This window comes from Thalassophryne amazonica, chromosome 5 (assembly GCF_902500255.1).
Source record: "Thalassophryne amazonica chromosome 5, fThaAma1.1, whole genome shotgun sequence".
NCBI lineage: Eukaryota > Metazoa > Chordata > Actinopteri > Batrachoidiformes > Batrachoididae > Thalassophryne > Thalassophryne amazonica.
Window position 1 is genome coordinate 56,142,195 of NC_047107.1, and position 13,013 is coordinate 56,155,207.

General features: G+C 41.1%; 1 protein-coding gene across 1 annotated transcript in view; it reads right to left on the minus strand.

The window, feature by feature from the left end:
- The window catches only part of ank1a (ankyrin 1, erythrocytic a), a 413,130-nt gene that overhangs the window by 231,660 nt on the left and 168,457 nt on the right, over window positions 1-13,013 (minus strand). The window contains exon 2 of the mRNA XM_034170336.1: window positions 7,297-7,389. Coding sequence (XP_034026227.1) covers window positions 7,297-7,389 — 93 coding nt within the window. The remainder of the gene's footprint in view (window positions 1-7,296; window positions 7,390-13,013) is intronic.

Sequence of the window (13,013 nt, forward strand, 5' to 3'; positions counted from 1 at the left end):
TGAGGGCGTCTCTTAATAAAAAGAGCGGAAAAGCAGGCCAGACTTTAGTGTAGCCTTGGTGTACAGCCTGACTGCACTCCGCGCGTAAAATTTGACTTTCTGTCTCACTGGTGTTTCTTGACTCTGTTTGTCTTGTTAAAGGTTTTAAAAATGTTTGGAGGAGAAAATACCCAACACAAAATGTGTCATGACACACTGTACAGGTAAAGAGCCTGACATCAGGACACAGTCAGTATCATTCACTTAACTCTGACATAGAAACTCTAGTGTACATCACATGATATATTTTTGGAAATTTAATAATATTGTGAACCTCTCCGTGTGGTCTTTTCAGTCTGTTGTTCATTCAGATGGCTCCATTCAAAGTGTTCTTTTTTATGTTCAAATTACTCCCCAAAGATGCCACACTGTAGCAAAAAGCCAGAAACATAAGTTCTTAATGGGTCAGCAATATAGAAAGAGCATACATCTTCTTCCTAAAGTTGGTTTCAGGCCAGCTGAGATTATTATACAACTTCTGCAGTTTTGCACAATTGCAACAGCCGCCGCTACCTTTATTTTGAAATCTGTGAGGCTGGTATTAATAACCCTGGGACAAAAATGAGAGTTACAATATTTGAATACACTAAGGGCTTTCACATGCAAATTAGCCTCTGCGCCTGGAGCCGAGACAAATTATAGCCAACTGCTGGTGGTTGGACATGAATGGGCTTCCTTATATAGTCTGCATGTACAGTGGGGTGGGGAGCAGCTGGAACAGAAAAACTCAGAGGGTTCAGAATTTATGTGACACTACGGCGTGTGACAGTTTGCTTTTTTTCCATATTGAGTGTACCGTGCAGCCGTACTGTGACGAATGGAGCTTGGCTACATGAGCATCTGTCTCCAAGGACTCACTGAGGGGTAATTAGAGCTGTGGGATCAGACGCGGTATTCTGCAGGCACACATTAATGGTGGCAAAGGGGACTGGGCCTTTACACAGACCTTTGACATCTTTACGAGTGGGGGTGTTTCATGACGGGGAATTTTATGAGATTTAATTTTGGTTTCGATTAAATTTAGACCTCAGAAAAAAATCTGTAAAAAAAAAAAAACCCAAAACAAACAAACAAAAAAAAACAGCACATTTAGTGAGATGGAGTATTTGGCAATAAAAGGTCTAAGGTCTGAGAACATCAAAATTTACCTCCTGCAAATGAGAATGTGAAAGAAGCTTGGATTAGCGGGAAATACTGAATCACTCTATAGTAAACGTTACTTTGAGGAGCTGAGCCCTGTTGGAAGGATTTTGCTAGTGCAAGATCCAAGCATTGCTATCTTGGCTGACTGCCAATGATGGAACTGGTCTCTTCGGGACAATTTCTCACTGCAGTACTTTCTCCTTGTCTTTGTGTACTGAGCACACACAGGACTACCTCAGGACTACCTCTATGCCTCAGCAGGCTGAACAATCTGTACTAAATGATATAGTACCACTATATACCTTTCCTGGACCTTGGGACCGACATCACTGCATATTTCCACATTTTCCCCAGTTGTCCTATACCTTATTAGGTTAAGCACTGTTGTCATTGAATTCTTATTTTGGGTGAACAGTTCTATTTCAACTTTTAATTAGGTGTGTGGAGAGCAGAGAAATATGGAAAATATGTAACGATGTGGGTCTCGAGCAGATCTCTGACACCCACTGCTGTACTCTACAGTTTCAACTATCTATTATTTACATTATTTCTCAACCACCAACCTTTAGCACACTCATGAAGATATGATGTTTCTGTTTAAAATTTACACTTCTGACTTTTAAGAGTTACACAGCAAAGAAATGTAAAATGTAAGCGCACTCTAAAAATGAACAGCTGTCTTATTGAGAAAAAGTGATGTAACAATTTGCATTTTTTTTAAGTTATTTCAACTTAACTAGAGAAGTCTTGTGGCATTAACTCAGTTGAAAGTTGAAATAACCAAGAAATAACTTAAAAAAAAAATCTATGCAAATTGTTACATCAATTTTTCTTGTGGAAACAGCAGTTCCTTTTTTAGTGTGCAAGAAGCATGGCTAAACAACCATACATAGTACGTATTATATCTTTGTGCAGAGAAGTTGAATTTCTGTAATTATTTACTTCAACACTCACTGGAAGGTGCTCAGACTTGGTCAGAGAAAGGACCACCCACCTCAGCTACCTGAATTTTGGACCTGGGTGTTGCCATGTAGTTGACCAATGTTTTCCAATCCTGATGTTCAGCTAATCAAGATGTGACTGAGTAGGGGGAGCACAACTGACTGAACTGATCTGCTCTGATTTTGATACAATTGACCAAAACACACTGATAAATCATTTGCAGCAGCTTGTGGGCATCGGTGGTAGTGTCCTGGACTGGTTCAGGTCCTACTTAACTGGTAGCACTATGTGCGTTGGCCTCGGGGTTTGTGAGTCATCCTCCGCTCCACTTTTATATGGGGTCCCACAGGGTTCAATTCTTGGACCCCTACTCTTCTCCCTGTATTTGCTTCCCCTGGGGTCCATTCTCAGAAAGCATGGCATCAGCTTCCACTGCTGTGCTGATGACAGCCAGCGATATGTCCCCCTAAAGAAAAAAGATGCCTCTTCTCTTCAGCCCCTTTTGTCCTGTCTTGAGGATGTTAAATCCTGGATGGCATTGAGGGGGGCAAAGCTCTCGATTTACCGATCGATCTACGTTCCGATCCTCACCTATGGTCATGAGATTTGGCTCATGGAATGAGATTTGGCTCATGACCGAAAGAACGAGATCGCGAGTACAAGCGGCCGAGATGAGTTTCCTCCGCAGGGTGGCTGGGCGCTCCCTTAGAGATAGGGTGAGGAGCTCGGTCACTCGGGAGGAGCTCGGAGTCGATCCGCTGCTCCTCCACGTCGAAAGGAGTCAGTTGAGGTGGCTCGGTCATCTTTTCCGGATGCCCCATGGACACCTCGCTGGAGAGGTGTTCCGGGCACGTTCCACTGGGAGGAGGCCCCGGGGAAGACCCAGGACACGCTGGAGGGACTACATCTCTCGGCTGGCTTGGGAACGCCTTGGGGTTCCCCCAGAGGAGCTGGGGGAGGTGTGTGTGGATCGGGAGGTCTGGGCGGCTTTGCTTGAGCTGCTGCCCCCGTGACCCGATGGATGGCACTGAATTTTCTTAATTTTAATGAAAAGAAAACAGAGGTGATTGTTTTTGGCCCTAGCAGCTCCTGTTCTTCCTCACCTGTCAATCTGGGGCCTTTGTCAGCCTTTTCAAAATCTACTATCACAAACTTGGGTTTTAAGATGGACAACGATTTTAAACTGGACCACCAAATCAGTGCAGTAGTCAGTCTGAGTTTCTTTCACTTAAGGCAGCTTGCTAAGGTTAAGCCTTTTCTTGCACATCAGCACTTTGAAACAGCAATCCATGCTTTTATTACCTCCCGGCTGGATTACTGTAATGCACTTTATTATGGAATTAGCCAGTCCTCACTTGCACGTCTCCAGCTAGTTCAGAATGCTGCCGCCGTCTGGTAACTGGTGCACGTAAGAGTGAGCACATTACACCTTTCCTGGCCTCCCTCCACTGGCTGTCTGTGCATTTTAGAATTCATTTTAAGATTCTTTTATTTATTTTTAAATCTTTAAATGGCCTTGCCCCGCCCAACCTCTCTGAGCTGCTTCATTGTTACGCCCCTGCTCGCCACCTCCAGTCAGTTGATCAGTTCCTCCTGGAGGTGCCAAGGTGCAAGCGTATGCTCAGAGGGGACCGAGCTTTTGCTGTTGTGGCTCCAAAGATGTGGAACGAGTTACCGCCCCACATCAGGCAGGCCTCTTCATTTTCTGTTTTTAAAACTAATCTTAAAACCCACTTTTATGTACTGGCTTTTAACCCAGAATGAGATTCTTGATCTGTTTTGGCTGTTTTAACTGTTTTTACTTGTTTTAGTTTATTTTTTTTTGGGGGGGGGGGGGGGGGCTTGTTTTTTATTTGTACTTTGTGGTTTGTTGCCTTTTGTATGTCCCCTTGTGTACAGCACTTTGTTTCAGCTGTAGCTGTTTTTTTTTAAAGTGCTTTATAAATAAAGTTGATTTGATTTGATTAGTTTAAGGATAAATGGAAAATATGCAGTACTTTGGGTCCTGAGGACCAGGACTGGGAAACGCTGCAGTAGATGATCCCGTGCATTATGAGGAAACATTAGCGCTGACATTTTGGCCATGTGGTGCATTTCTCTTTTCATGATCCAGCACATAGAATTTTCAAGGATCACAGCAGCTGGAGAGGGCTAAGGGGACACCCATGTTTCTCCTGGCTGTGACAGATAGATGGTTACTTTCAAGAGGTGGGCATGGAGCAGCTGTCTGCATGGATGGTTGCCATCCAGGACCCAGGATGCTCCCCACAGTATGGTGGATTCAGCAATGCAATGCAATAGTGCATGCTCAAATACCTGACCTACACTCAATGATCATATTAAGTACACATCAATCTAAAATGTATACTCTGGGTAATGAAATATCAACCAGTGTCACATCATTCTACATACACAAGATTTTGGGCTGTACTGAGCCAACATTTAGGATATTTCAGGCCTGATTCAGGCAAATGAAGCTGGATAGGTATTTGTTTCCCGAAGCCCAACAGTTCTGTGATCATTTATTTACGAGATTTTGGCATAGTCCAGCACACAGGTGCCTTAATGGTGAGGACCTAATCTGACCCCTAGGCAATCCATTTGTCATACGCAGCTTGTTATACAATATTAAATGCTTCCAACACACAGTAAGCCAGTGAATCACTGCACCAGACTGACATAAGCAGAACTGTTTATGGCTTATTTTATTATTTAAACAGTTGCAATTAAAAACAGCATTTAAGTGTTATTTTGTTCCAGCTGGAAATTAATTGCTCCAAGATGTCACACATTATATTAGGAGGGAGAAGACAGCATGTACAGCATGTTGAAGAGCAGAGTGAAGTCAATAAGTGACAGTAATAATAGATTTGTGTGTTTCAGTTTAGTTTTCAACAAATTAAAAGGTGTAAATCCTGAAGAAACTAAATGATTGAATGAGAATATATATATGTGCTGAATGTAGCGATGAGCCACATTATACTTTAAGTCTTCACCTGTCAAATAGTTTTAGACAGCTGCACCTAATGCAATAGTTTCTTATATGTTTATAATGTCAAAGAACAAAAATTAAAATAAAAAAAGGACTTCCCCATTAGCCATGTTGCATTTATACTTATTTTTATTTCTGTTATATGCAGTGGGAGGAAAAACCTCTCTGTCTGTTAGCTGATTACTATATGTTTATGTCATCAGGTGCAACCATATTGGGTGGTGTTGGAGCAACTGCTGTGGAGTAAAGTCACTGTAGACAGATATGAACTGGGTTCCCCAGAGCCCAGATTATGTGTCCCAATAATATGTTGAAAGGAAAGTCTGAAATTTTCCAGTCATGAAATATCTGGAAAGCAGAAAAATTGGCTTTATCCATTCGATCTAACAGAAGGAACCAAATAAACTAAAGAAAAGCCACCAAGGACAAGTACACAGCATTGCTGTGTGTTTCACCAAAAGCAGAGCAGGTAGCTCAGTCCTTAAGGAGCTGGTTTACCGATGTGCAGTCCTGGGTTTGATTACTGCTCACGCAATCTGTGCAAGACACTTCATCCGCATTGTCTCAGTCCACCCAGATCGAAATGGGTACCCGTCTTGGCTGGGGAAGTAACCTGAGTTGGATTTGTTGTGGCAATGTCTTAGATATATACACAATGAATGTTGTACTGCCCCTGCAACAAGTTCATGACATTTCTTATTGATGTTGTCACAATTTACGATCATTCTTGCTGACATTTTGCCAGGTCTTGTGATTGTGTTTGCTGTTGATATAGCATTGTGGTTGTTGGTGTGGCTACATGGTGGGACAGCTGTTTTGTAGCCAAAAGGCCAAAGGGCGTCATGAACTACAGTTTGTGGCAGTTTGACTTGAAAATCTTGAAACTTCCTGGAGGTGAAAACCCCTTCAACTACATGTCTTTACAGTTACAAATTTGTTTTGACATTAAATTTTTTCACAAAGTTTAAGTAAAAGCTGCCTGAATGCAAAGTTTGGAGGAGCATTTAGAGATTTGATCAATAAGTCAGTCTCTGTATCAAGATCAAAGGTTTTGGAATTTAACATGAGAGGAAGGAGGAGGTAGGATCTGAGGGGAAATCATCAGGGAAAGATTAGTCTGAAACATGATTCCCAGCAGCTCTATTGCACTTAGATGATCTATCCTCCAGTGAGTCGAAATGGATTCAAGATCATCTATGAGACTATGCAATAAAACCTTTGGCAAACGTATCTCAGACTGTTTAAAACAGATAAAACCAGACAAAACACAGACACGGTGCATGACAAAGAGAGGCACTAGAAAGGCACAACACAACAATGACAAATCAATGCCACAGCACTGGTACATGAGCCATAACCACAGCACTACTGCACAGCAAAAACACCACAAAAAAACTGAAGCACAGACGGACAAACCAAATTTAAACCAAACACACAGGCTGCAGACATGCAAGGACGGAAATGCAGCATGCACACAATTCTTCACCAGACATACTGATAAGACTAAAGATACAACCCCCACAACACACATACACACACTTTGATTTAATCCTAAACACAATATGGTACAAATGACACGAGCATATTTTATATATCAGAAGAACCCACAGGAAAAATAGAACTGTTTTCTATATAGTATCACTACTATGAACCTGGGTTGTGTGTTTCTACACTATAGGATCCATTGACAAACTGAAACATCTAGAAGTCTAGAAAATGTCAAAACTATATTTTGCCCGTGGACTCTTGCTTTGTAATATGCTTCTTGAGAACTGAAATATTTCACAAACACTGATATAGATGTAGACACTCATGTGAAAAGAAAAAACTCAAAACAAATAGGCAGGGGGGAATCAGTCAGTTAGTAATATGTCAAGCAATGACAGAAAAAAAGCTCTAGCCTGATCCCACAACACCTGACTGAATCAGCACAACAGCAGCACTCGAAAGTCAAAGAAACCACAACTATAATACCATAAGCAACACACAACAAAAATAAGATTAAAAAAACAACAGCAGAACAGTGACACAAACCTTAAGTGACAGATACAATATATATATATATATATATATATATATATATATATATATATATATATATATATATATATATATATATATATATACATATAAAGATAGAGGAATAAGAAAAGCCAAATATACGTGTTGCAGGCATTTACTTCATCATCATAGTGCCATACTCCTTGGCCATCCGGCATCTCAGAGCTCACACTACTGTCCTGATCGATTAGCCAGCGATGCACCGCGTGGGCCTAAAAAGACATATGACATAAAGACAGAGCCCAGTTAATCACAGCAGTGGGAAGCAGAGAAACAGATCAACAGGGAGATGCAGGGAAAGCAACAGAGCGATATGAAACAATGGCAGAGAGGTGAGAAAGATTGAAGCACAGGTCAACAGTAAACTCAAACACTGTGCAAAATGAAGAGGAGAACGAACCATTCTACCACACCCTGCTTGTCCAAACCTCCCCTCTCCCACCCCTCCGTTGAAACGGTCCCTTATGGGCTGCTGGAAACAGGTCAGGTTAGGATGATTTGTGACAGCTAACAGTGGACAGTGCTGAGCAGGAGGACACTGGTGGAGATGGCAGAGGTGTGGATGGCGTGCAGCTCGGATGGATCAAAATCAGGTGAATTCCTTCATAGCTCGCTTGTGCAAGTGACATCAAGTGCATCACGCGAGATGTAGTGTACTTATCAAGTTGACGCAATGTAAAACCAAATATGCACAGCACACAGGAAACGTGCACACAAAGCTTGTTATGTCAGACACAACTTAGCACAACTCAACTCAACACAACTCAAACAATCTGACAGCTTGTCAAGCAATACAATATTTCTGCCAAAACTCAGATGATTCATTTGATCGCTCCATGAAGGAAAACAAATGTGACTGATAGTGTGTGTACACAATGCTTCCAAATTAAAAAACACACAAGCAAATGCAAAGAATGCTTAAAAAATGTACAACCCCAATTCCAATGAAGTTGGGACGTTGTGTAAAATGTAAATAAAAACAGAATACAATGATTTGAAAATCCTCTTCAGCCTATATTCAATTGAATACACCACAAAGACAAGATATTTAATGTTCAAACTGATAAACTTTATTGTTTTGTGCAAATATTTACTCATTTTGAAATTGATGCCTGCAACACATTTCAAAAAAGTTGGGACAGTGGCAACAAAGGACTGGGAAAGTTGATGAATGCTCAAAGAACACCTGTTTGGAAACAGGTGAGTGTCATGATTGGGTATAAAAGGAGCATCCCCAAAAGGCTCAGCCATTCACAAGCAAAGATGGGGATCACCACTTTGTCAACAACTACGCGAAAAAATAGTCCAACAGTTTAAGAACAAAGTTTCTCAACGTTCAATTGCAAGGAATTTAGGGATTCCATCATCTACAGTCCATAATATAATCAGAAGATTCAGAGAATATGGAGAACTTTCTACACGTAAGCGGCAAGGCCAAAAACCAACACTGAATGCCCATGACCTTCGATCTCTCAGGCGACACTGCATTAAAAACCGACATCATTGTGTAAAGGATCTTACCGTGTGGGCTCAGGAACACTTCAGGAAACCATTGTCAGTTAACACAGTTTGTCGCTACATCTACAAGTGCAAGTTAAAACTCTACAATACAAAGCGAAAGCCATACATCAACAACATCCAGAAACCCTGCTGCCTTCTCTGGGCCTGAGCTCATTTGAAATGGACAGACGCAAAGTGGAAAAGTGTGCTGTGGAAAAGTCCACATTTCAAATTGTTTTTGGAAATCATGGACATTGTGTCCTCCAGACAAAAGAAGAAAAAGACCATTGAGATTGTTACCAGCGCAAAGTTCAAAAGCCAGCATCTGTGATGGTATGGAGTTGTGTTAGTGGCCATGGCATGGGCAACTTACACATCTGTGATGGCACCATCAATGCTGAAAGGTACATCCAGGTTTTGAAGCAACACATGCTGCCATCTAAGCAATGTCTTTTTCAGGGACATCCCTGCTTATTTCAGCAAGACAATGCCAAGCCACATTCTGCACATGTTACAACAGCGTGGCTTCATAGTAAAAGAGTGCGGGTACTAGACTGGTCTGCCTGCAGTCCAGACCTGTCGCCCATTGAAAATGTGTGGCACATTATGAAGTGCAAAATATGACAACAAAAACCCCTTACTGTTGAACATCTGACGTCATACATCAAGCAAGAATGGGAAAGAATTCCACCTACAAAGCTTCAACAATTAGTGTCCTCACTTCCCAAATGCTTAATGAGTGTTGATAGAAGGAAAGGTGATGTGAAACAGTGGTAAACATACCACTGTCCCAGCTTTTTTGAAATGTGTTGTAGGCATCCATTTCAAAACAACAAAGTTTATCAGTTTGAACATTAAATATCTTGTCTTTTTGGTGTATTCATTTCAATATATGTTGAAGAGGATTTGAAATTCATTGTATCCTGTTTTTATTTACATTTTACACAATGTCCCAACTTCATTGGAATTGGGGTTGTAATAAATAAATAAATAAATGACACCTGCATCAATTCAACAACAGGTAGATGCATCAAGAAACCTCTTGCAAAAATAATAATAATAATAATTTAAAAAAATCACTTGAGGAGCTTTGCAATGCAACTGAATTTGGGGGTATGTTGTGTGAAACTGCTAGCCAGCAAATACTGTGGAATTAAACTGTTGTGTGTTCGGCAGGTTATTTTTATTTTCTCTGTGTTTGCAAGCATTTTTTGATAAACTTGCAAGATGTTTTTGATGCAACTACCGCTTGTTGAATTTTTTTGTATTTGTGTTTTCTGTATTTCCTCACTCACTCATCTTAAAGCGCTTACTCCATTTAAGGGTCTCACAGGGACTGGAGCCTATCCCAGCAGTCACAGGGCGTGAGGCGGGGTACACCCTGGACAGGAGGCCAGTCTGTCACAGGGCCACATATAGACAAACAAACACATTCACACACACCTACCCACAATTTTTTTTAAAGTTTCCAATCTACCTACCCTGCATGTCTTTGAATGTGGGAGGAAGCCGGAGCACCCGGAGAGGGAACCCACACAAACTTGCGGAGAACATGCAAACTCTACAAAGAAAGGCCACAGGTGGGAATTGAACCAATTACCTTCTTGCTGTGAGGTAACAGTGCCACTCTATGTCCTAGTGTTGTTAATTTGGAAGCATTGTGGCCTATCTTGGCCACAATCACTGAAGCTCCCTACTTGTCAACAAAGATAAAAGCCAACTTATGAAAAAATTGCTCTCTGCAATATTACTCTCAATGACAAGAGTCCTATTAAGAAAAATCAAGAAAAAGGACCCAACTCCAGACCTTTGACAACAATAAAACCACAAGACTCCTATCTTGTGTAAAAAGGATCATCTTTTGTTCTGTGTATGGACAGAACCAGACCCACCAATCCAATTATACAAAATCCATTCACTCAAAGGTGATGCAAAGCCTCACAGACATAAAACCAACCTAGTCTCAACCCAGCGTGTTGACATAAAAGTAGTGACATTTTTCTGGATATGTGAGGATTTTTTCATTTCTGTGTTGTAGCACTGTATGTCAAACTGCAACTAATGTCACTATCAACCATAACAAAATCTGTACAAAGCAGAAAAATCAAAGCATGAATGCAGACAGTAGTAAAAAAATAAATAAATAAATAAAATAAACCATTACCAACAAATGTGTGTACACAGACAAAATGTAAGCATCACTGTACCAGTGGGATGGGATGAGAACATGTTGGACACACACTTGTGCAGTTTAGCCAACTTGTAACAAAGATGTGAACAGCGATCAGCAAACTTTATACACTGACAACATTTAGCATTAAGAAACTCAATTAGACACATAAATGGAAGGTTACAGATGAGCCTGCTCAGTTTAGATCAAGCACACAGTCAGCACCGGTCCTGGTCACCCTGAAGCACACACACGTATACCACAAACCCCATCCCCCAAACCCCAAACCCTTGACTGTTTTTATGTCAGCACCACAAAAAAAAGTAATTACCCTGTCATGGCTGCCACAGCACGTTTGCCATTTACTGTATGCCAGCAATTTTCTGGCTCTTCTATTTTTTTTTTAAGATTCAGTGATGTAGGCTGGCATTTTGTCTCCAAAATCTCAAAAATAAAATAATATACAATAGCATTTATCACTTGAAACCCCCAAACCCTAAAATGTAAATGAATGAGTCCAATCCCACAATATACTTCACATTTTGAACAGAAGGCAAGTGTGCTAACTATTGAGCGAAAACACTTGAACCAGATCCAGCATTGGTTGTGGTAACCACCTATGTACGAGGGCTGTCAATAAAGTATAGGTCCTTTTTATTTTTTTCAAAAACTATATGGATTTCATTCATATGTTTTTACGTCAGACATGCTTGATCAATTTTGATCAAACAAAGCGCCAGTCTCTCAGCAACTTCTCAGACAAAGGAATTCTGACGAGGGGATGGACGACTCCTCCCACAAGGAGTGCTCAAAGGCGAATGACGTCACCGACAGGCGTGGAAAAACTCACGCATGCGCACGAGGGTTCAAGCATGTCTGACATAAAAACATATGAATGAAATCCATATAGTTTTTGAAAAAAATAAAAAGGACCTATACTTTATGGACAGACCTCGTATATCTTGAATCTATACCATTTTACTGTAGCTACTGCATTCATTAACTACAGCCGGTTACCCTGCTGAGTGTTACAGGAGGTCAGAGTAAGAGTTTTAGGACCAGAGGATAGCATGTTTGAATCCCTGTCAGACTGCAAAAATCCCTAAGGTCCCTTAGGCAAGGTCATTAACCTCCAAGTTGTTGAGCACCTTGCAAGGTAGCACGTTGACATCCACGTGTATGTGTGAATGAGAGGCCTCAATGTAAAGTGCTCTGAGTGACTGCATCAAAAAAAAGTGTAATAGAAATTAATTTGTTAATTTTCCATACCCGCTTATTCCAATTAAGGGTCGGAGAGGCTTTAGCCTATCCCAGAAGTCATTGGGTGAGAGGTGGGGTACACCCTGGACAGGTCACCAGTCTATTGCAGGGCTGGCACCCATAGACAGACAAACACATTCACACAGTCACCAGTTCACTTAACCTGCAAGTCTTTGGAAGTGGGAAGGAACCCACTCAAGCACAATGATCCAAACTCGACACAGAAAGGACCAGGTTGGAAGTGAACCTGGGGCCTTGTAGCTGTGATACAACAGTGCTAACCACTAATCCACTGTGCTGCTTGCTATAAAAATCCTATGCTTTGATCAACTAAAGATATGAAAAGTAGGACACAACAAAATCTAAATAGCAAGATCTTATGCAGGCTGAATCAACCACAGCACCTTCTTGATGTGACCACTGCTCTACTGTGCTGTTTCATTTATTCAAGAATGACTTAATTCTCATCTCAGCTGTATATAAACCCATGTATCCTGAAATTGTGATGTCCTCCTACCCTTTGTTATTTTTCACTTGTAAAGGTGTTTGGTTCTCCAGTGGCCTAGAGAGAAACAAACACACAAACATGCACGCAAAGCAGAAGCTTCTGTGTCCTGTTGTGTTTGTGTGAAACGAAATGTATTTGCTCAGAAATGTGCAGCAGCAAAGTGGAGGACAACACACAGAAACAGACAGAGTCACCTCAAGGGTACAGTGAATCAGAGGGTGACAGCAGAGGCCAAAGCCCCCTGTCAGGACAACCAAAAATAGACTACCAAAGACAAAGGCCACAACTTCAATATACAAATACAACCCAAAGACAGTGTGTCAGTGTGGTTTCATCCATAGGAGCATGGATTTATGCTCTGTGTGACTTTGATCTCTCAAGAAGTAGGTGCAGAAGCA